General features: G+C 41.7%; 2 protein-coding genes across 6 annotated transcripts in view; one reads left to right on the top strand and one right to left on the bottom strand.

Annotated features, from left to right (window-relative positions):
• Nucleotides 1-18,122, bottom strand: part of XPC (XPC complex subunit, DNA damage recognition and repair factor) — a 33,847-nt gene extending 15,725 nt beyond the window's left edge. For both annotated transcript variants that reach the window (XR_004027528.1, XM_030801629.1), the window contains exons 1-7: nt 17,832-18,122; nt 12,231-12,426; nt 9,794-9,906; nt 7,610-7,733; nt 6,534-6,618; nt 4,789-4,946; nt 4,174-4,294 (exon numbers count right to left, since the gene is read on the bottom strand). Coding sequence is in view for 1 of the 2 variants with exons in the window: in XM_030801629.1 (XP_030657489.1) it covers nt 4,174-4,294; nt 4,789-4,946; nt 6,534-6,618; nt 7,610-7,733; nt 9,794-9,906; nt 12,231-12,426; nt 17,832-17,934 (900 nt within the window). In the remaining variant the exon portion in view is untranslated. The remainder of the gene's footprint in view (nt 1-4,173; nt 4,295-4,788; nt 4,947-6,533; nt 6,619-7,609; nt 7,734-9,793; nt 9,907-12,230; nt 12,427-17,831) is intronic.
• Nucleotides 18,123-18,142: 20 nt separating this feature from the next.
• The window catches only part of LSM3 (LSM3 homolog, U6 small nuclear RNA and mRNA degradation associated), a 52,416-nt gene continuing 48,347 nt past the window's right edge, over nt 18,143-22,211 (top strand). For 2 of the 4 annotated variants that reach the window (XM_030801626.1, XM_030801628.1), the window contains exons 1-2: nt 18,154-18,244; nt 20,887-20,997. In XM_030801626.1, the coding sequence (XP_030657486.1) occupies nt 18,224-18,244; nt 20,887-20,997 (132 nt within the window). In that variant the 5' untranslated portion in view covers nt 18,154-18,223. Of the gene's footprint in view, nt 18,245-20,886; nt 20,998-22,211 lie in introns of all 4 variants that reach the window. The other 2 variants (XM_003265015.4, XM_030801627.1) reach the window with 2 other exon arrangements.

The raw sequence follows: 22,211 nt of genomic DNA, 5'->3' as shown, positions 1-22,211 counted from the left end.
GACATGATGACTAAGTGCAAACTAGTATCATGGAATAGAAAAAGGGTATCAGTGACAAAACTTGGAAAATCCAAATAATGTTTGTAGTTTAGCCGACGGCATTGTACCAGTATTAATTTCTCAGTTTCTTATTGTACAGCATGGCACTGCAGCACAGGTCCAGAAGTCTGGATAACTAAGTGTTCACCGCTAGCTGAGTGACTTCCCTAAGCCTGGATTTCTGCATCTAGAATAATCCCTGCCTCGGCTTCCTCACAGGACTCTAAAGAGGATTAGACAAGATAACACAGGTGACAGGACTCTGGAAACAGTCTAGTGCTACCCAAGCATACACAGTCACCACCTTTAGTAAGAAATCTATCAACGTACATTGCTGAGGAAAAAAATTAGGTTACAGAACTGTATGATCCCTACAAATTAGATAACATAGAGAAAATGGACAAAATCCCAGAAACATACACATGACCAAACCTGACTCAAGAAGTAATGGAAAATCTGAACAGATCTGTAACAACAGATCGAGTCAGAACTCAAAAACCTCCCAACAAAGAAATGTCTAGGACTAGATGACCTCACTGGTGAATTCTAGCAAACATTTAAAGTGGAATTTACCTCAGTCTTTCTCAAACTCTTCCAAACATTAGAAGAGGAAATATTTTTTAACTTGTTCTATGAGGCAAGCATTACCCTGACACCAAAGCCAGACAAATACACCACAAGAAAATAAACCAATTTATGAATATAGATGCAAAAATCCTGAATAAAATACTAAAAAACAAATTGAACATGTTAAAAGGCTTATACAACATGACCAAGTGGTACTTATCCTAGGAATGCAAGGATGGTTCAACGTAAGAAAATCAATCAATTAAATATACATTAATAGAATGAAGGAAAGAAAATCCAGAGGATCATTTCAACTGACAAAGAAAAACGCATCTGAGACAATCCAACAGGCTTTCATGATAAAAAAAAAAAAAAAAAAAAAATTTCAGAACACTAGGAATAGAAGGGAACTGAGTCAACATGATAACCCAGAGGTAGTATGATATTTAATGGTGAAATTGACAGCTTTCCCCCTAATTATTAGGAACAAAACAAGAATGCCTGCTGTCACCACCATTATTCAACATTGTACTTGAAGTCCTAGCCAGAGCAATTAGGCAAGAAAAAGACACAAAAGGCATGCAAACTAGACAGGAAGAAGTAAAATGATCTACTCATAGATGGCATGATCCTATACAAAGAAAATTTCAAAGAATGCACAAGAAAGCTAGTACAGCTAATAAATGAATTCGGCAAAGCTGCAGGGTACAAGACAACACAAAAAAATCAGTTGTGTTTCTATACATTTGCAATGAACAATCTAAAAGAGAAATTAGGAAAACAATGCTATTTCCAAGAGCATCAAGAAGAATAAAGTACCTAGGAAAAAATTTAACCAAGGTGAAAGGCTATACACTGAAAACTACAAAATACAGCTGAGAAATTAAAGACAAAAATAAAAGGAGAGACATCCATGCTTATGGACTGGAAGACCTAATAACCAGACGGCAATGGTACCCAAATTAATCTAGATTCAGTGCAGTCCCTATCAAAATTCCAACAGCTTTTTCACAGAAATGGAAAAACAGATCATCAAATTCAGATGGAATTGCAAGAGGCCCCAGATAACCAAAGCACACTGTAAATGAACAAAGTTACACTGAGGCTTCCTGATTTCAAAACTTACTACAAAGCTATAGTAATCAAAACAGTGTTGTACTGGCATAAGAACAGACATGTAGACCAACAGCATAGAATTGAGAGGCTGGAAATTAACCCATACATTTATGGCCGGTTGATTTTTGAAAAGGATGCCATGACCATCCAAGCCCCATTGAAAAAATCGTCTCTTCAACAAATAATGCTGGGACAAATGGATATCCACATGCATTAGAATGATATTGAACACCTACCTGATATGTGCAAATATTAACTCACAACGTATGTAAGAGCAGTAAATATAAATCTCTTACAAGAAAACACAGGGGTCGATCTTTATGACCTTGGATTTGACAATGGAATCTTAGATATGACACCAAAAGCACAAAGAACAAAAGAAAAATAGGTAACTTGGACTTTGTCAAAATTCAAAACTTTTGCGTATCAAAGGACTTCATCAAGAAAGTAAAAAGGCAACCTACAGAATGGGAGAAACCATGTGCAAAGCATGTATCTGATAGGTAACTAATATCCAGAATATACAAGGAGCTCTTACAAATCATCAACAAAAAGGCAACATAATTAAAAAATAGGCAAATACTTGAACAGACATGTCCTCAAAAAAGATACACAAATGACCGAGAAGCCGATGAAAAGACACTCATCATCATGTCATTGGAGAAATGCAATCAAAACCACAATGAGGTATCACTTGACACCCATCATAATGGCTATAATCAAAACATTGGAAAATAACCAAGTGTTGGTAAAGATTTGGAATCCTTGTTCACTGCTGGTGGGAATATAAAATGGTAGAGTAACTGCAGAAAACAGTTTGGTGGTTTCTCCAAAAATTACATATAGAATATACATATGACCTAGCAATTTAAATCCTAGGTATATACCCAAAAGAACTGAAAACAGGCTATGTAAATAAATATATGTACAGACATTAACAACAACACTCTTCACAACAGCCACAAGGTGAAAACTAACTAAATGTCTGCCAATGGATAAATGGATAGAGAAAATGCATATACATGTAATGGAATATTATTCAGCCATAAATATTAATGAAATATTGTTTGATACACGCTAAAATGCAGATGAATCTTGAAAACATTATGCTAAGCAAAAGACAGGCAGAAAAGGCCACATAGTGTATTTCTTTTATACTAAATATCCTGAATAGGTAAATCCACAGAGACACAAGACAGATTGGTGGTTGCCATGAGCAGGGATGGGGGGGTAACAATGGGGAGTTTAATGGGTATATACAGGGTTTCCCTTGGGGGTGACAAAAACATTTTGGAAATGGAGGTGGTAGTTGCACAACATTGTAAATGTACTAAATGGTCACTGAATTGTACTCCCTCTTTAAAAGCTGTATGATCCTATTTTGCTTAAACAAATAAACAAAACAAATACATACGTACACACATACACAGGAACAAAGTCTGGGAGGACAATACTAAAATATTAATGAGTTACCAGCCTGGCCAACAGGGTGAAGGGTGAAACCCCATCTCTACTAAAAATACAAAAATCAGCCAGGCATGGTGGTGCACACCTGTAATGCCAGCTACTTGGGAGGCTGAGGCATGAGAATCACTTGAACCCGGGAGGCGGAGGTTGCAGTGAGCTGAGATCGCACCACTGCACTCCAGCCTAGGTGGCAGAGAGAGACTCTGTCTCAAAAAACAAAAACAAAAACAAACAAACAAAAAATTGGCAGCATATTATAACATAATTATCAGCCTTGCCAAACATCTTAGACTTTTTAAAGCCAACACGGAAGAAGAGAACTAAAGATGTCAACCATATTTTTCTTCAAACAGAGAATCTGGGACTCCCAGATTGAACTGTATGGATTAATAGGAATCTTCTAGGGATAAAACCATATTTCCATCTCTGTTTTTGTTTTATTCAGACAGAACCTTACCTACAGGTGCCTGTAGGCACTTGATAAAGCCTGACTGTCCCTGGAGCACTCTGCCATCATGATTCCTTTTTATGGACAGAACCCTGCTCACTGCACTGCTGCCTGCCAGTGTCAACACCCAGATGTGAGGTACAAAAACACGTTCTGAAGGACTTCAGCATCCAATTTGAAAAAACATTTCCTTGGGACTTTTGAAGACAAAATTGGAAAAATTAATGAAAATATTTCTAGCACATCTGACGCAAAACTACGAGCTTTTTGGTACACCAGAACTAGAGGCAACAGGGAGGAAAGCATACAGGCCCTCCACTCAGACTCTGATCCCAATCTCGATTCTCAGGCTCACCAAGGAAAAGATCTTAGAGGCATCATGTAGCTATTCTGGGCTTCAGCAGCTATCAACGTCATTATGAGGACTGAATAAGGTAGTGTCGGTAACACACCTGGAATGGCATCTGGCACATGGCTGCCATTATCATTAGTTAACAGTACTGATAAAAAACAGTGATCCGGGAGGAATCACTTACATGGACCAATTCCTCATCATCTCGAGCAGAGTAAATAGCAAATCTCCTTTCCAATGTAGTCTGCAGGTTATCTTGTTCACTGGCTGAAAGCTCTGCATTAACTGTAAATGTTCCAATGAACCTGGGGAGAAGGCAGGCATTCCTTGTGTCAGAGGTCAGGGCAAAGGAGAATTTTCATTTCCAGCCAAGAAAATCAAAAGAGGGAGTGAATCGTGAGACCCGCCTGCCTCTGTCCTACTTTCCCCAGCTCGTCTAGCTAACTCCTATCATCACTACAGACCTAGCTCAGACTTTACCTCCTTGGGGAGCGTTCCCAGACCTCCCAGCTGAGAAAAGCGCCCCTGCTATGTGAGCCTGCAGTCCCCAGAACACCCCTTCCAGGGCACTCCTTATGCCATCCTGTAATTACCTAGTATGTATTTGTCTCCCCACCAGTCTGGCAGCGCTACCAGGGAAAGATCATACCTGGCATTTCTCTATCTTCAATGCCATGCCCACCACCTGATACACAGTTACCGCCTCAGGGAAGGTCTGCGGAAGTGACCTGAACCCAGCCTCTGAGAGAAACACAAATCCTACACTCCCCAGCTCTGCAGGACAAGCGGAGGACCTTACCACTTCACCAGGTTTGAGAGGTAGTAGGTGTCCACATCTCGAGGCAGCACTCTGGTAAAGCGGGCTGGGACGATGGACAGGCCAATAGCATGCAGATCTGGCTGGCTGCAGATGTTATTTCGATAGAAGCCATTTGCTAGCAGACAGAGAAGGTGAACCTGTGAAGAGGAAAGGAGGAAGGGGCAGCATGGAAGGAAGGCCGGACACCAGGAGGAACTTTTGCTGCCAAAGTCAAGACATCCTGTGGGCAAGAAATATGTGTTGCCATTTCTACATATAAGAAAGTAAAAATACTAGTATTGGCCACTCCCCAAGCTTGTCTTTGACCCTCTTTTTGCCTCTCTGTATACTCATTCCTTCAAAGGAATCATCAAACCTCAAAGCTTCAAAATACAAATTGCTTTGTTTTCAAAATACAAACTGTTTTTGTTTTGGTCTTGTCTTTTAGAGATACATACTGAAAGATTTCTGGATGAAATGCTGCCATGTCTGGGGTTTGCTCCGCGAGATCAGAAGGAAAGGCAAGTGGGGTGGAGCTGGAGAGACTGCTGGAAGCCTGTGGAAGCTGGCGGGACGCACCTCACTGGGCTCACTGGGCTGTTCTCGCCACCTCTCTGGTTGTTTGAGCCTAACCTTCTCTGTCACAGGCTCCACATCTTTGCCCTTCCTCTGACCCCAAAACCCACCCTTCATCCACCTACTGAAATGATTATATGACCTCTTCCCCTCTTTTCACACACTGATTTGTGTCATTTTCCCTTCAACATTGGCTTCCTCCTCCCCCACTAACAGTCTCCCTATTTTAATCAATAGTGCTGCTTCTCTCTCCTCACTCAGGCCTCAAACCTGAGAGTCATCTTCCCTTTCTTTCACCCCAGCACCCAACAAGAGTTGAAAGGCACACAGCTGTCTCGTTTCGTGCCCCAGGCCTGGGTGAGGGAGGTGACCCCTCTCTAACCTCATCACTGTCCTTGCACCTCTAGATTTCTGCAGCAGCTGCACACAAAGCAACTCACCCATCCCATCACTATCCTCTCTGGCAGCCCACCATCCATCAAAGGGAAATTGAAGCCCACCCTCCCTTCACCCCCACCCCTGAACACCTACACACTCCACACACGCAGGTGAGCTGGGCACCTCGCCGTCCCCTCCACAACTTGGCTAGAGTCTTCAACGTCTTCTCCTAGACCCGGCTCTAATCCTTTGCCTTACATAAAGCCTTCCCCAGCTCCACAGAGCCACGCTGATCGCTTTCACTGTTCCAGGCATAGTCTTGAGTTTCTCTGTTTGGAAGTCCTTGTTCCATCTAGAGATCAGATACTCCTCAATTGTAGGAAATAAGCTTTATCCAAGTCTCTATCCCCACCATGCCAAGCACCTTGCTAGGTGTGTACAGGTGTTCAATAACTGTCAGCTAAAGTCAAAAGCCAGTGCCTGCAGCTGGGATCAGAATTAATGACATTAAATGGCTGAAAGGAGAGATGGAAGGCAAGTACTTTTTATTTAGCCTCTGCTGCATGCCAAGCATTGTGCTGCAAGTTACCTTACCTATAATACACAACCACCCTCCAAGGCAGACACTACTACTACCCCCACTTCCCAGATGAGGATGCAAAGGCTCAGAGAGAGTTAAGAAACTTGCCATGGCCACAGAGTGAGCAGCAAAGCCAGAAATAAAGCCTCGGTGAGCACAAGCTCTTTCCGCTGACAAGGAAGAGTCCTTCCCCAACATTCCTTGCCCTTACCTTGTGTGTGTCCTCATGGACCTCTTTATTGAAACGTTTCATCGCCCTCCGAAGATGTGTCTCAAACTCCAGTTTTATCTTTTCACTGCAACACATAGTGAAAAATCTGGGAATGAAGGGGGGGAACTGAAACCAGACTCCACTCCCCCAGGCAATTCCTTCTCCTCGGATGACAGTGAATCACTCCCCGTTTCCCTACACAAGGCTGTGCTACTCAAGTCCATCTGCAAGCCAGCTATTTCCTGCAGGCTCTTTGGCTCCTTCTCACCAGCAAACCTTGGCCTGGGACATTGTGTACCCAGACAACCTTCCTCTCAACCAGCAGCAGATCACACCTCACCTACATGCCTCAAAGCTCACTTCTTCCAGGAAGTCTTCTCTGGCTGTCCAACTCTTCCAACTACTCTCTCCTTAGCAACCATTACTTTTATTAATGTTAAATTAACACACCATCATTTATGTGACACTGTTCTAGTGTAAAATCTCTTTTTCAGTCTGTATCCCATGAATCTTCAAGACAACTTGACACTTCTTGAATGATTTGTACTATCTCCCTCTTCTGTGCCTAGTAATGTGCCCATCGCACAGTGGAATTCCCAAGCCATCAGAGGCTGCAGAGGTACTCTGGGATGCTGGGAAGGATAGGGGCTCCCTACCACAGCCGGCACTGCCTCAAGTCCTGCAGCGTGACATGGTAGGGAAAATGTGAATGCCAAGTCAATGAGAAGGATTAGGTCTCAGCTCTTCCATTACTGGCTGAGTGACTCCTGAAACGTTACTTAGCGTCTGAGCCTCTGGCTCCTCATTCATAACACTGTTCTAAGGATTAGGTAAGACAACAGATGGCCTGCTCAATCCCTGGCACACAGGAGTTCCCTCTCCTCATCCCCCACCCCAGCCAGGACATGAAGGTGTCTCATTCAAGTCTCTAAAGGTAAATCAGGTTCCTGACCCAAGGTTCTCGACCACTTTGATACTCAGTCCTGGTCCCCTACAAGTTTCTCCAAAGTCCTCCTAAGCAGCAGCTGTTGCCTACTGCATGTAACAGGAGCCTAGAAGCAAGGGCCTAAGCTTACCTTCTTTCTCTTGTCTTCGCCTGCTCTGGCGTTTCAATCTCTATCTCCACTGGCTTCACAGGCAGAAGAGATCGAGAGAAGGCTGTACTTTCTCTCACGTCACCCAGCACAGGCTCACTAAGTTCTATCAACAAGCATTTTAAAAAATCAGTAATAGTAATAACAATAATAATAGCTACTATACTGAACAGAATCAAGGTTCTGCTGGGAAGGAAGTGAGGCATGAATGTGAGGGAGACAGCCCACAGAGACCCCTAGACATGCCCTGCCCTGAGTCCTACCATGTGCCAGGCAGTGTGCTGAGTGTTATATATTCATGTGTCTCATTTAACCCACACAACCCAGGCAGTCTTTAGATAAGGGACCTAAAGCATAGAGATACTGGGTTGAATCAGATACAGACCCCTCTATCAAAAAGCTGACACTCATGCATGTATGTATATACTTAAAACTCTTAAAAAAAAAAAAAAAACCCAAATGAGAATAATCTCCTTTTCTCTGTATTCTGTATTACCACAATGACAATTAGCATAATTTGCTTTGTATAGAGTCATGACTCAGGTGTTCGTCTTTCATTCTCAATTATAAACTTGTAAGTGGCAAGAAATACATCCTTTTCATCTCTTCACCCCCTACATTGCTCGTATACAGTAGCTGAAAAGGACTGAATTTGCTGAACTGGATCTAATTGAAAACTTCATTAGCAAAAGTTCCTTAAAAGAGGCTCTGGGCCTAGAAGCCATGACAGCTCACTGGCAAAGAATGCATCTAATGCCAGATCTTGGTCTCTATACACAAATCTCTATTAAAATGAACCACAGCTTCTCGAAGAAAAAAAGGCTGGTTTCAAGTCTACAGTAAGAAATATATAAGCTGAACAAAAATGTTCTCAAAGACTAATGAGGCCATGTCAAAAGGACATGGTAGTACAGCTAGCTTAAAGGTAGCATGACTAGAAGAGGAACAACCTGACATTAGAGGTGGCTTAATCAATGCAAGATGAGGTTTAAAGCATCATCTAAAAAGGATTCTTGGAAAAAAAATAAAAGTTTAATCAAAATTAAATCACATCTTTGGACTTAGTTTACAAGAAATACAGGGGATATTGAAACAAGTTTAACAACACCATGAGATGTGTGACTGTTTATCAGACAAAACCAGAACATGAGACAGTCTACAAAACAAAAGACTAGGACCCTTCAAAAAAGGCAGTGCTATGAAAAGCAAAACAAGGTAATGGGTGGGAACTACTGCTGTATTATATTAAGAGAGTAAAGTGACATAAAGACCAAATACAAGGCTTGGTTGGATCTTTGTGTGCAAAAAGAAACAGTCATAAAGGATGCTTTTATAACAATTGGGGACTTATTTTTCATTTTCTTAGGTGTGATGAGGTCATTTTGTCATGCAGGAGAATGTCTATTAGGAAATGCATGCTGAAGTATTCAGCAGTGGAATATCAGAATATCTACAACTTATTTTCAAATGGTTCCACAATGAATATTTACAGAGAGAAACATACATTCAATGTGGCAAAATGTTAATGAACCTAGGTGAAGAGGACATATATTACATTTTTCACTCTTTTTATAAATTTAAACACCTTCAAAACAAAAAGGTGAGGAAAAGTCAGGCCAGACAGAAGGAATCAGGGATGATAACATTAGCTGGTATTTACTGTGAGTGTATGACACATTAGGCCCATTACATTTGCAAACTTTCTTTTCCCCACAATAATCCTACAGCCTATACTGTGAATGGCTCACACTAAACATTCAGTGTTTACAGAGTGTTACCAATGAGAAAACTCAGTTTAGAGAGGTGAAGTTACTTGCTCAAGATTAAATTACTCACTCACACTGCTACCTAAGTGGCAAAGTTGAGCGCTGAACCCAGTTCTAACTACTTTCAAAGCCTGTGTTCCTTCTCCTAAATAGTGCTGCCTCTCTATTTATATCTACCCCATTGACAGTCACCAGAGGAAGAGAGTCAACAGCCTTCTTTGGTAATTTGGCCATGAGTTTTTCCATATGTATCACAGCAAGTCCCTAGTACAACCTTATCTGTGGTCTAATTAGCTTAAAAGAAAACAAAAGGATTGCAATTAGTGATTTGACTCCAAACAGAATCAAACAAAAAAAAAACAGAACCAAACAGTTCTGAAAAGAAAGAAAGATGTTTCACCTTCAACCTCTTGCCAATCATTTTCACTTTCTTCCTCTTCTTCATTGCTGTCTTCATTCACGGTAGCCCCTCTCTTCGGATGGTGTGCCTTCTTGAGGTCACTTGGAAAGTCCCTGTGTAAAGACCACAGGAAGGAAGATGAAGAAGGTCAGACATCCTAGTGTTCCATTCAAGCTAAATGGAATTTTTAAAACCCCTCCTATTTATTGAGAATCTGTTGCAACTATTTAAAGATTATTAGTAAGCTCTGAGCCGCACTTCCTCCATCAACATGTGTTCCAAATCTCATCAAGATGTGCTCTGATCATCTGTCTAATTAATACCAGATGTGCTGTCAAAAAACCTACACTCTAGATCGTGTGAAATAAAACACAGCTGTGCCTGGACATGACAAGGAAAAGTTGGAAGACACCAAAATAATGAGTTCCAGAACTGTGATATCTGTGTGATATATGTGCAGTTGGAGGCCAGAAAGAACAGAATAAAATCTACATTTACATATCCTACTATAAGCCTACTCAGACTTCTTTTCCATCTTTAAGAAATATGATGTAAGGAGACTGAAGTTCATAGCATTCTAACTTCAAGCAGAGATGTGACTACACATAGGTGAGTCATAAATGACAAGAGACATAGACAGCTAGCTAGCTAAGTAGATAATAACATAGATAAGTAGCTGGCTAAACAATGGCTCAAGGCTAAGTACTTGCTGATACGTAATATATTTCTGCAAATTCATATATAAAATGTGTCTAGAGTATCCAGTTACTTTTAACTTGTGTCAACTTTGGCACTTGGTACCAAGTGAGAATATTATCTAGGATTTTGGCATAAACATTTAAAATACCAATCATCAATCTTGAGCTCTAATAATACACTCTTTTTTTAGAGTACCACTTTCTCTCAAAACACCAGCAATAAAAATTTCCCCTTAGAACAAACATAGCAGAAATGACCACAGTCAATGCTCAGGGGAGAGGGAAAGGGGGACCCAGAGCTTTCCTTAGCAGTATCGTGGCCTATCGCTATGTATATGTCTCTGGAGAATTCAACTAGTGAGGGGAGGCAACTGGAAAGCAGTAAGTTCAGAGGCATTCTTCAGAAAAGTCCAGGGAAGGCCAGGCGCAGTGGCTCATGCCTGTAAGCCCAGCACTTTGGGAGGCTGAGCTGGGCAGATCACCTGAGGTCAGGAGTTCGACACCAACATGGTGGAACCCCGTCTCTACTAAAAATACAAAAATTAGCTGGGCGTGGTGGTGGGCGCCTATAGTTCCAGCTACTCAGGAGGCTCACTTGAACCTGGAAGACGGAGGTTGCAGTGAGCCAAGATTGCATCACTAGACTCCAGCCTGGGCAACAGAGCGAGACTCCATTAAGGACGGACCGGGACGGGGATGGGACGGGACGGGGACGGGGACGGGGACGGGACGGGATGGGAAGGGAAGTCTAGAGAAAAGGAGAAGAGATGAACCATGGCAGAAAATCATCATGCTGTCTCGTGTCCCTTCCTGTGCCCTCTAATGGACTACTCTCCCATGCCAGGACTAGAGGCTGCTGGAAAAGCTGATACTAGCAGTGAGGATTTGTTTATGAAGCAAATGAAACACTATCCCTCTGTTCTTCCTCTTCTCCCCACCCCTCAACTTTCTTAGGAGGCAGAAAATCAAGTGTTCCCTGGGCTCATAATCATTGTTCACAACATATTAATATAAATGCTCATTCATTGCAAAAATACTTGTTCAGTTTCTGCCAAATAAAAGGCCCTGCAATCGATGCTACAGGGCATATGAAAATGAACCCCACGTGGTTCCAGCCCTCTGAGAGGTCACAGGGTAGTAAGCCTGGGTATGTGGCATGGTAACTATAACTGGCAGACATATCACACTCCCTAGAAGCGCTACGGGAAATCAGAGGAGAGAAGGGGGAAGAATCAGTGAAGCCTCTGGAGTAGGTGGTTTCGGATCTGCATCTTCAAGATGGAAGCCAGCAAGCACTCCAGGTAGAGGGAATACCATGAGCACAATGCAGGTGTAGAAAGTACGAGAATGTGTTCACTGAATGATGAGAAGCTCAGGTGGGCCAGAGAAGAGCATGCTTGAGGACAGTAGTATGAGATAAAGCTGGAATGGTAATATTTTGTATATATCTAATATTTTTGTGTAGTAGAAAGAGCACTGGACCAGGAGTCAGAAGACCTGGGTTCTCCTGCTTTTGCCACTGTCCAGCTGTAGAAGCATGAATAAATCACTTTCTGCACGCTGTCACTGTTCTTATCTGAAAAGTTGCCAGCTCTTACTGGTCTGAGTTGTACCTGGAAGAGTTTAAAGATCCAATCTTCCATGGACCCCAGTGACAAGTAAGAATAGAGGTTTTCATTATTCACAATTCTCTGATGAGAAAAATCAAGACCCGAGACAAAGCTTTGCAGGCATCTCACCTGAGGTCATCCCCATCGCTGAGGGCTTCATCCTTTATAACCTTGAGGTTTTCAGATTTAACAGTCACCTTGGCCACTTTCTTTTTTGCTGGACCATCTGCTGAGCCCCCAGGATGACTGCAGCCTCTTTTCCTCTTTCCTTGTGAAACTTTGGAGAGAAGGCTCTTCTTTGGGGGTTTCTCATCTTCAAAGGCATCTAGGTGACCACACAGAACATGAGGTGAGGGGTGGAAGGAAAGGTGGAGGCAGTGCAGCTTATGGGCAGGGGCATAAAACGGCTCTATGACCTGTCTCCAAACCCCATCTCCATCACTGGTTCACAATCCCCTGTCTGGTCAGCAACCAGCTCTCAGCTTCTTCCCACCTGCGGCTAGTCTATATTCACAGCAAAAACCATCTTCCTTTATCAGCACTTTACTTCTCCTATAACTAGAGAAAATACCATAGGACTCAAATAAAACCTAACTTCCAGATCTTAAATGTCAGCTAACCTCCTGCCAGGAAAATACAACATCCATTAATTAGCACCCTATTTATTATCTGCCAAAACTAATTGTTTGTCTTAGGAATAATATACTCCTCTCAAGTAAAATGTTAAGTACATAAACATGTCGAAGTTTTACCACAACATCATTCCTATTAATCTACATTTCTGCCAACCTTCAAGACCAAACTGCTCAAAACACATACTGCTCTGAAACCTTTCCAATGTAACCCAAATGGCACTCATATACCAACCACCTCAGCAAACTTACACTTGGAAAAAGAGAGCAATAATTCAAAAGTATTTTCTTAAAATAATTATTTTTTTGTTAAAGGGAAATAAAAAATGCATAAGCTGCTGGTTTTAGTCAAATTGGGATATCTAAAATTATGATTTATATATAATAATTATATTAATAGATTAGTTTTAATAAATAATATAGCAGGGAACGATAGTTTTCTATTTTGCAAATATATTCACACGAATTATCTTGAATCTGAAATAAATCTTTTGTCTTTGCATGACTCTGCTTCAATTAATTTTAGAAAATAAAAATATTCTACCTTTTATTGAGGTTTCAAAAGAGATTGCAATATTAACCTAAAATATAAAATTATTTAATAATTCAGTCTTTTCATTGTTTGTCTTGCTGACTCTCTGGATAGGTATTTATATTCCACAAGAATATACTTTTGCATGAGGGAAAAAAGACTCTCCCTTCTGATCTAAATGAAATCATGATTAAATGTTCATAAAATTCATATCAAAGGAGCATTCATTTTAATCCTAGATAAATCACTGATTCCGTTGTTTCTTTAAATGTTTTATAAAAAAGGAATTTATGCATTCCCATTTTTAAACATTGTAATGGAAACCAAAAAATAAGGAAAAATTTTGAAGTACGAATTATTTCAAAATTAATTTTTTCAAATCTGAGAACAGATTGCCTATTCCAAGGCCAGAGGCTGTATAAAGCTTAAGATTTGACAGTTTGAGGAGGGTGCCCCTAAAATCAAGATTTCTGGATCTTACAATGGTAGTTAGCCCTCTAATAATAGGCAAAGATGCTAAACACTTCAATTTCTACTAATCTAAAAAAATGCACGTAGGAGGATACTTCAGAGGCATCACAAACTTTTCTAGTTGGTTAAAAAGCACAGCTTTTATTTCTGTTTAAAGAGAAAGGTAGAGGAGTTAAAAGGGAAAGGGGGAAAAAGGAAACACAAAAACTGAATCAAAAGGATGTTCATAGTATTCAAAAGCATCTAACAATAATCTGAATGTCCAACCATGAGATAATTGTTAAGTAACTTATGGCAGAGCCACACAACAAAATATAATTGAGTCATCCTTTAAGATAAAGAAAAACGATATATGATGTAACGTTAATCATGCAAAGTTGATTTTACAGTATGCTTTCTGCTACGTAAAAAACAGACTAGAAGGAAACAGACCACTATTTCATGGTGGCTATTTCTGGATGGCAGAAATATGGGTGACTTTCTGTTCTTTGCTATTTTTTGGTCCCTAAGCATCTAGAGACTCTTTTCCAGGACTCTCCAAAATCTTGAGTTATCTAATATGCCTAACTAGCCTCCTTGAGTTCAGCATTCTTTCAGTAGGGCAGGAATTACCACTGTGGTCTGCTTGCCCATCTACTGGGATTTAATAAGAACACCGGAGTAAACCTTCCAGCAGCAACTCGTAGCACTCAGAATAAAATTCCAACTCCTTAGCTTGGTATCCAAGCTCAGGCCCTTGCTCACTTCTCCTACCCAGCCCCTCACTCACTGTGTCCAGCCAACTGGCCAAGTTCATTCCCTCCTAAGAGTGTTTAAACACACTGTTCTCTCTGCCTAGAACTCTTTTCCCCAGAACTTCCTATGAATGGCTCAAAATTACACTAAATGCCTCAAAATGCCGCCTCCTTACAAAGGCCTTCCCTGACACTGATTCCCATTTAGCTGCCTCCTCCCCAGCCCCATATAAGTTTGAGGGTTTTTCTTTCCATCTATAGAAGCATTTTCTGCTATGTACCCAAATAAGTTTTATCACAGCAGTCTTAGCCCAGGGTGATAGCTCTTATCATCATGTGAATCCGTTTTTTTTTAACTTGTTATCTGTTCTACCTACCCCTCCCCCCAGATTATAATCATGAGAGCAGGTGCCTCATCTGTCTTGTTCACTACTATTATCCTAGTACCTGGAACAGTGCCTGAAAATAGTAGGCGCTCAATAAACAGCTGTTGAAGGAATTACTGGATATCACTGAAGGTGTTAACATAGAGAAGAAAAGAAACCAGAGGTGCTTTAGTAACACAAAGGAAATCATGTGAAAGCCTGTTTTCTTTTCTCCTATTTGTCAAAAGCAGCCAAGTATCACCTTCATTTGCATGTACGGGGGTGCTATTAAAACCTACACTATTACAGTGTTAGAAACTACACTGATAGTCACCAAATTATTGTCATCTGCAGCCCAAACCACACTTGCTAAGTCTATGCTTCCCCACAAAACCACCAAACCACAACAAAGGTTGTAACTCTGCAGATCCTGGAAGCTGCCTTGGGAACTGACTGCTAGCTCCTCTGGCTAGCAAAGTAAACTTGGGTGCATGCTTACCTCCGTTTAGGCTGAATGACACCAGCTAGCCCAACTAATTACCTAACATGGGTAAAGCTAAAGCTCTTGGCTTTATATGCTATCCCACTGAAAACTCACAGCCACCCTGCAAAGCAGTTATTACATTTCACAGAGGAAATTCAGAAGGGCTAAAACATTTGTCCAAAATAATTCACCCAAGTGCATAAAACTAAGAATTGAAGCTCTACCAAGCTGGAACCGAGGTGAAGTGTTGAGCTGGGAAGAATGCAGGTAGCATTTCCATCAGATTAAAACCTTTAATTTTTAATTGCCATATATCCAAATTACATTCTGACTAGAATACCAGCCCCTTTTTGTGACCCCTTGCTAAAATAGCAACCATCCTTTAAATCACAGACCAAACTACTTCAGAGAGCGTTCCCCGATCACGCCAGTCAAACTTGATTAATCCTTTGGAAGCTACAAAGCCTTGTACCTTCTTCCACAATATTTAGCACACTCTGCCTTGAATGTTTTACATGTAAATGTCATGTCAACACTAGTCTATGATCCTCCAAGATATGTTTATCTTTCATGTCACCTCATTCATGTACAGCACATAGTAGATACTCAAAAGATGTTATTTGAATGAATGAGTAAATGAATGAATAAAATGGAAACTCGTAATATTACATATGAGGTAAATCGCCTCCTAAGTTTAGGAATTATTACCATTTCACTATTTCCTAATGGATGATGAACTTATAATTGGTATAGAAACAGAATCTAGTGTGATAGCCTTTGCCAGTTACCTAATCTTCTACCCAGTTATTGCAGGAGACCCAGAAATTCCTTCTACAGCCTGCATTTTGCAATTATTTAAAATATTTACCAGCCGGGCACAGTGGCTCATGCCTGTAATCCCAACACTTCGGGAAGCCGAGGCGAATGGATCACCTGAGGTCAGGAGTTTGAGACCAGCCTGGCCAACATGGCGAAACCCCATCTATACTAAAATACAAAAATTAGCCAGGCATGGTGGTGGCAGGCACCTGTACTACTAGCTACTTGGGAGACTGAGGCAGGAGAATCGCTTGAACCTGGGAGGCAGAGGTCACGCCACTGCACTCCAACCTCAGCGACAGAGTGAGACACTGTCTCGAAAAAAATAAAAAATAAATAAAATATTTATTTAGCACTTAGCCCTACCAATCCACGGGCCCCACATCCACAGATTCAACCAACCACAGATATTTCGGGAAAAAAAATACAAATTTTAAAAATACAGCATGACAACTATTTCCATAGCATCTACATTGTATTAGGTATTATTAGTGATCTAGAGATGATTTAAAGTATGTCGGAGGATGTGCATAGGTTACATGGAAACACTAGGCCATTTGATACAAGGTACTTGAGCATCACAGGTTTTCGTATCCGCGGAGTATCTGGGAAGGACCACCTTAGTTTGCTCAAGGAACGTCTAACTTGAGATTTGAAGAGATAGAAGAAATCATCCCTGGCAAAAGTCATGGGGGGATCACTCTAGGCAGAAGGAACATCAAGGGAAAAGGCTCAAGAAATAACTTGGCATATTTGAGGAAGAGAAAGGAGGCCAATAAGGAGGGTATCTGGCAAGGAAACAAGTGGTAAGAGAAACAGGAGGGGTAGCAAGAGCCAAAACATGTAGCATCTTGTAGGCCAGGATAAGACAACTGGATTTTAAGCTAAGAGCAATGGAAAACCAAGGGGAGTTTAAAGCAGGAGCATGGCATGATTTTTTTTTTTTTTTTTTAAGATTATTTGGGTTGCTGGATGCAGAGCTGGGAGGCCAGTAAAGAGGAAACTGCAGTAACTCAACTGAAAGGTGACGGTGACTTGGACAAGGGCTGTGGCCATGGAAATGAAGTGGACAAATTTGAAATACACTCTGAGGCTGAACTGACTGGACTTGCTGACGGAGTGGATGTGTGGACATAAGAAAGAGGTGGGCTTTGCTTTATAACAAGTATTGAGACTGGAAAAACGGAGGAAAGCATAGATTTAAAGGGGAAAACCATGAGCTCTGCATTGCCCATGACAAATGTAAGAAGCCTATCCAATATCCATGAAGGGAAGTCAGGTGGGATCCCACTGTGGAACTCTAGGTGAGACTCAGCTGAAGTTATCATTAGTGAGCCAGCACACTGCATCACTCTACGTCCTGGTCCGTCCGTCCGTCTTCCTGGGACACAAATAACTGCCTTCTCCGCGTTCAACCCTGAACATCTGTATCCTCTGGACAACGGGGAGCGGGGAAAAAAGCTACGCAGAAGCTTGGGTCGGGCGAGGCTCGCGGGAAACCGCTCTGAGTGCGGAAGACAAAGACGCGGGGACAGCGGGGAGGGCCGGCCGCGGCCTGCCGGGCTGCCCCCACGGCGCGGAAAGCGCGCAGCAACCTCCACCAGGCCTCCGCGTCTGGACTCCCGCCCTGCCTCCGGGCCTCCTCCGCCCACCGGCGGCGTCTCCCGCGAAGCCCGCTGGGCCTCGCTCTCACCCTCCTCCTCCTCCTCACGCCGGGCCTTGCTCTTGGCCTTGGATTTCTGGCTGCGAGGTTCGCGTCCCCGCGGCTCCCCGCCGGCCGCGCGTTTCCGAGCCATGTTGCTTGTCTGGGCAAATTCCACTTCGCGAGTGACGCACCCGGCCGCGATGCGCTAGAACGCCGGCCCCGCCCCGAGGCGGGCGCGTGTGGCCACGCCTCTTAGTTGGAGGCCTAGTCACGCCCCTAAAGGAAGCTCCACCCCATACCCGTGGCCACTAAAAAACCGCCGGAAGCAGGAAAGAGCACAGCAGTTTTCTATTTCCGGTGTATTGTATCCTCACGTTTCCGGAGATTGGCGTTGCTCTTGTGTTCTCGCGAGAGGCGGGAAAGGGCGCAGGGTTTGAAACATGGCGGACGACGTAGACCAGGTGAGTGTATTTTAAGGAGGTCGCTCGAAGCAGCTTCTTGTACTAGGCTGCTTTTTCCAGACTCAGGAAAAATGGCCAGTCGTGCCTCCTCTTTCCAAGTCACCGTGGCCTAATCCACCCCGTCCTTTCCGTAACCCCCCCTCCGAATTTTGCCGCAGTCCCTGAGACCATTTCCTGTTAGAAGCCCACCTGATGACTATTCTCACACTCTTCGCTTCATTTTTTTTAATCTGTAGATTATTATCCTTGCCTGCCTCACGGAGCTGTCAGGATTCCAATAGAAAGCCAGATAATAAAGTTAGGAGTTGTTATCATTACTGAGCGCAACAATTATTTACTCATTCAACAGATAGAGTGAGCCTGAGCTTTGTATGGTTAGACACTGTTCTAAGGGCCAGGGACACTGACATCGACATATAAGTGATCCTTGCCATTACTTGGAGCTTATATTCGCGACGAGAACAGATAAAAGTAAATATGTAAGACTTACAGGAACTGTGATGTGCTATGAAGGAAACAAGGAACTGGTATGCAGAATAACAGATGGTCCTAGAAGCTTTTTCACCTGGTCTTTTTCTTCCTCAAATATCTTTGGAGATCATGCCACAACTTAAACTTTCTACTGACCTCTGACCTCTTCAGAGAGGACTTCTGCCCAAATAGCACTCCCGCTACTCTGCTTACCCTGCCTCATTTTTCTTCATACAGTTATTTTTTCATATTAAATGTATGCATCTTTGTTTAATGTGTATCTCTCCCCACTAGAATGTAAGTGCCATAAGAGCAGGGATTTTGTTTTGTTCATTCTTTTGTCTTTGGGGTTTAGAACAGTGCTGGAAACACTCAACAAATATTTGAGTGAATGAGTTAAATGATCAGAGGAAGCCTCTTTGAAAAGCCAATATTTAAAGCTACAGGATGAAAAGAGCAGACAGTGGGCATCCCAGACAGAGGTTTAGGTAGCAGTAGGGCTCTTTCATGTGCATATTCTTACAGTATTATAATTATTTGTATGCCTCTCCACATTAGAATGAGCTCCTTGAGGGTGGGGATTGTGACTTCTCTATCATTGTAATATAACAGTTGGTTATCTGAGCCTTTAACAAACACCGTTGAACTGAGGGATGTAGGGACCAGTTGAGTTAGGTTATTTTTTTCTCTCATCAGGCCTTTTGAATCTTCAGATCCTGTTACGAATTCAGTTACCTTCCTCCACTGGCCTTGTGTACTTACTGAAGAAGCTCTCCTTGAATGATCTTTCTAACTCTTAGCGGCTGCAACTATCCCTTCCATGTGGGTGACCCCAAGTCATCCTAGCCCTGACCTCTAAAACCAATGTTTCCAGCAGTTCCTTAATAATATAATATTAATAGGAATCTTTTCTTTTCCTTTTCTTTTCTATTCTTTTCTCTGTTTTGGATGGAGTCTCACTCTATCTCCCAGGCTGGAGTGCAATGGCGCGATCTCAGCTCACTGCAACCTCTGCCTCCTGGGTTCAAGCGATTCTCCTGTCTCAGCCTCCCAAGTAGCTGGGACTACAGGCGTGTGCTGCGACGCCCGGCTAATTTTTGTATTTTTACTAGAGACAGGGTTTTGCCATGTTGGCCAGGCTGGTCTCAAACTCCTGACCTCAGGTGATCTGCCTTTCTCAGCCTCCCAAAGTGCTGGGATTCAAGCGTGAGCCACCACACCCGGCCAATAGGAACCATTTCTAAGTATTAATATTTTCTGCTTTCCTGGCACTGTTTCGAATGCATTAACTAGTTTAATCCTCATAAGAACCCAGAAAAAAGGTTGTGACTTTCTCAATTACAAATGAAGAATCTGAGAATTACAGATGGCATGATTTTTAATCTCAGTTCATAAGTGTCAGGTCACAGCCAGGAGTTGAACCCGGACTGCCTGACTGCAAAGCCAGTGCTTGCTTCCTTTTTTTTTTTTTTTTTTTTTAAAGACAGTCTCACTCTGTTGCCCAAGCTGGAGTGCAGTGGCACGATCTTGGCTCACTGCAACCTCCACCTCCCAGGCTCAAGCAATCCTCCCACCTCAGCTCTTGGAGTAGCTGGGACTACAGGCATGTGCCACCATGCCCGGCTAAGCCAGTGCTTTCAACAAGTGTTCTATACTGGCTACTAAATATATTCATCTTACTGGCCAGTTGGCAGCCTAAACTCAACCTGTGCCGAATTCATAATCTTCCCATAAACCTACACCTCTACTTGGCATTCTGACTAGTGTATGGTAGGCATTAAGTGAGTGTTTTTCCAATGATTACATAATATTTGAGATAAAGCTAAAGTCCCTGAGACCCTATACCCTGAAATTGGGTCAGGCAGTTTGGATTTTGAGGGAACAAAGTATAGTCATGATTATTTTGCTGTGTAACTCCTTCTTATGTATGTGTGTTTCAACCTACATTTATATAGCATATACTATGTGAAAAGCTCTGTTCTAAGCCTTCATATATATCACTTAAGCCTCACAAAAACAGTATTAGGTAGACACTATTATCTCCATTTTACAGATTAGGAGACTGAGGCAGAAAAAGGTTAAATAACTTGCCCATGGTCACACAGCATAGCAGTGATTTAAGCACTACTCTAACTCTAGTACTACATTACTAAGCCTGTTTCTTTTATCAGCAACAAACTACCAACACTGTAGAGGAGCCCCTGGATCTTATCAGGCTCAGCCTAGATGAGCGAATTTATGTGAAAATGAGAAATGACCGAGAGCTTCGAGGCAGATTACATGTAAGTAAATTTATCAAGTTGCCTTGAAATCAGATTCCTTCCTACCCCAACTCCCTTGAAATGTAAAACCTGTCCAGAGTGAAAGGGTATTTTGAAGGAAGAGAGGGTAGTGGAAAGTCACCCATATTTCCATAAGCCAAAGAAAGCGGCATGTATTCACATTTTTAACATTTTTTCTTTTAATAGAAATACATCTATTATAGAACATTTTTATTCCCTTCATTTTTCCCTTCTGTTTATTTGTAAATAATATTTATTTGTCCTCCATTCTTAAATGTTTTTTAAATTTAAAACACAAATATGTGTTTTATTATGAAAAGTTAAACAGCACAAAAATATCTAGAGTAAAAAGTGAAATCCCATTTCCTCTACTGGTAATCGCTACTAAAAACTGGATTATCTTGGCCAGGTGCAGTGGCTCATTCCTGTAATCTCAGCACTTTGGGAGACTGGGGCAGGAGGATCACTTGAGGCCAGGAGTTCTCTGTGTTGCCAGCCTGGGCAACATAGACCCTGTCTCTACAAAAAATAAAATTTAAAAATTGGGTTATCTTTTCTGTATGTTTACACATATACACTCATATATGTACATATGCACATACTTGCATTATGTACACCTTACCTCTACATGTATGGATCTTGCCATACATGTTTTTCAGCACCTTTTTTTTTTTTTCACTTAATCTTTCTTGGAAATTATTGATCATGAGTGCATTTAATTTTCCTTTATTCTTTTTAATGACTACCTAGGATTCTGTATATGATAGTGATCGATTTTTTTTTCATTTCTTGCTACAAATACATAAATACTTGCAGTAAGCATTTTTTTACGTATTTCTTTGTGCATATCTGCAAAATATCTGTAGAATTGGTCCCTTGAAATAATCCCATTTGTTCATAGAGTACCCCGAAGGTTTTGCTTCTCCTTAATGACTTGTTACTTTCCTAAGTGTGTTGTTTTTAGTGTTGCTACTCTACCTTAAAGTAATTAAAAATAGCTAACATTTATTGAGCATTAATTATAGACCAGGTACTATTATTCTAAGCATTTTGTGTGCGATATCTCATTTAATCTTTATAACAACTCTATGATGATACATACTAATTATTCCTGCTTTGCAGTGTAGGAAGCTCAGGCGAAGCTCAGGCTCAGAAAGGTACAGTCACTTGACAGTAAAGGGAGAGCCAGAATTTGAATCTAGGTTGTCTGACCT

This window comes from Nomascus leucogenys, chromosome 21 (assembly GCF_006542625.1).
Source record: "Nomascus leucogenys isolate Asia chromosome 21, Asia_NLE_v1, whole genome shotgun sequence".
Lineage (NCBI taxonomy): Eukaryota > Metazoa > Chordata > Mammalia > Primates > Hylobatidae > Nomascus > Nomascus leucogenys.
Note: the sequence above shows the minus strand (reverse complement) of the source record. Positions and strands in the feature narration are given on the sequence as shown.